At 35.6% G+C, this 2356-nt stretch overlaps 1 protein-coding gene across 1 annotated transcript; it reads left to right on the top strand.

The window, feature by feature from the left end:
• Positions 1 to 562: 562 nt before the first annotated feature.
• LOC112515234 (probable xyloglucan endotransglucosylase/hydrolase protein 6) lies at positions 563 to 1976 on the top strand. Its single transcript, XM_025121916.1, has 4 exons — positions 563 to 795; positions 915 to 1015; positions 1100 to 1296; positions 1361 to 1976. Exons 1-4 carry the CDS (start codon positions 597 to 599, stop codon positions 1749 to 1751), a joined length of 888 nt encoding a protein of 295 aa, XP_024977684.1. The 5' UTR covers positions 563 to 596; the 3' UTR covers positions 1752 to 1976.
• Positions 1977 to 2356: the final 380 nt, after the last annotated feature.

Below are 2356 nucleotides of genomic sequence, written 5' to 3'. Positions count from 1 at the left end.
AACTAGTTGTACAAGTCATAAGAATGTATCCAACAGATTTTAGAAAAGTCCAAGGAGTTAATTAACGTGTTTTGGATTGTCCAAGGACTTATTTGCTTCAAAAATTATCTAATGAATTATTTAACATGTTTTAAATTGTCCAAAGACTTATTTGTTCCAAAAAATTGTCCAAAGAATTATTTAACATGTTTTGGAATGTCCAAAAACTTATTTGTTTCAAAAAATCATCCAAAAACTTAATCATTCCAAACACTAAAGTCTTTTAAGTTTTTTTAGATTTTTCCCTAAATTTTTTTACAAAAGTAAGTCCTATTTCACGCATTTAACCTTTTTATAAAATAGAGTTTCGTTTATATAATTAATCCGGTTTTTTTTGTTTGGTAAGAGAACTGTGTGGGGTCCAACTGATGGCTTATCATTAGCTAGCTGTATAGAAAGCGAACTGAATTTACAATGGCCCCCAATACTAATCAATTATGACACAATCAGTCCCTCATCATATTCTTCTTTATTTAAACTTGTTCTATATAACCCGTCCATTTCTAATTTATTCATCACACATAACATATACTACACATCATTCTTGTACATTAAGAATGACATATTCGTCCACAATATTTCGTACAAACATTATCGTTACTCTTTTCACGGTTGAATTTGTGATACTACTGTTATCTGTGGCAAATGCAAAGCCGGCTACGTTCCTTCAGGATTTTCGTACAACATGGTCGGATTCCCACATCAAACAACTCGATGGCGGGAAGGGGATTCAACTTCTACTTGACCAAAACTCTGGTATGTACTTTTTTTAACAATACGAAATTTAGATGCACTGGTGTCTTCGTCGTAACACGACTTGTGATAGTCTTAAATTCGCAATCAAATTTCATGAACACGAGGTTTATATTTTATAGGATGCGGGTTTGCTTCTAAGAGTAAATATTTGTTCGGACGTGTGAGTATGAAGATTAAGCTCATTCCGGGAGACTCTGCCGGCACTGTTACTGCTTTTTACGTATGATTTTTAACCGTATAAAACTTTCTAATGGATTATTTAACATATGGGTGTTCTTGACTATTTAATGGTACTTGATATCAGATGAATTCAGACACCGACCAAGTGCGTGACGAGCTCGATTTTGAATTCTTGGGGAACCGGACCGGGCAGCCTTACTCCGTCCAAACTAACGTGTATGCCCATGGAAAGGGCGATAGAGAACAAAGGGTGAACCTGTGGTTCGACCCTGCAGCTGACTTCCACGTTTACTCCATCCTCTGGAACCACCACCAAGTTGTGTAAGTATTAAAAACATGCAATTCTTTGAAAAGGACAACTAAACAATGCGTATAATATCTGCAGGTTTTCAGTGGATGAAGTACCCATAAGAGTGTACAAGAACAATGAAGCCAAAGGTGTCCCTTTTCCAAAATTCCAACCAATGGGAATCTACTCGACATTATGGGAAGCAGATGATTGGGCAACGAGAGGCGGGCTTGAAAAAATAGATTGGAGTAAAGCACCATTTTATGCATACTACAAAGATTTTGATATCGAGGGGTGCCCTAAGCCAGGACCAAGTGGTTGTGAATCGAACCCAGCAAACTGGTGGGAGGGTTCTGGTTACCAGCAGCTCGATGCGATGGCATCACGCCGCTACCGGTGGGTGCGAATGAACCATATGGTTTACGATTACTGTACCGATAAGCCACGATATCCGGTGACTCCAGCGGAATGTATGGATGGAATTTAAGGAAATTTCGGTTTCAGAATACTTGCCGCTAAATGGGGTTTATGGTTAATATTTGTGTGTTGATATTGTATGCATACGGTGGTCGGATGGGGGTGAAAAAGTAAATTGTTATTGTCTACTATTGAAAATTTATCTCTATTTTTCCAAGTTTGAATGACCAAAAATAAACTTTCTGTAATTATTGTGAAAATGATATGTGAAATATACATATACATACATCTCTCTCCTCCTCTCTCTCCTCTCTCTCTCTCTCTCTCTCTCTCTATATATATATATATATATATAGGGTTGGGTTCACGTGAAGACAAGAGTTTTCATGAGACCTGTAAGACCAATTTATGTTTATTGATCAACATTATATAAGCTAATGAATAAATGGTCTACAGTTGCACGATGACAATTGTATGATTATTGAAAAGTCTCGTGACAATTTTGTGATTATGAATGTTCAGATTGTAGATCTAATCCAATAGTTGAGAATTAGTCTTAAAAAATAAGAGAATAGTTATGTGTCAATAATCTCATTAAATAATACCTTAAATAAAACTTTCTTAAAAATCATATAAAAGACATATATATCATTTGTTATATACAGATTATATATG

This window comes from Cynara cardunculus (genome assembly GCF_001531365.2).
Source record: "Cynara cardunculus var. scolymus isolate 2C chromosome LG 7, CcrdV1, whole genome shotgun sequence".
NCBI classification, from domain to species: Eukaryota; Viridiplantae; Streptophyta; class Magnoliopsida; order Asterales; family Asteraceae; genus Cynara; species Cynara cardunculus.
The sequence above is the reverse complement of the archived record's forward strand: the minus strand, read 5'-3'. Positions and strand labels throughout refer to the sequence as shown.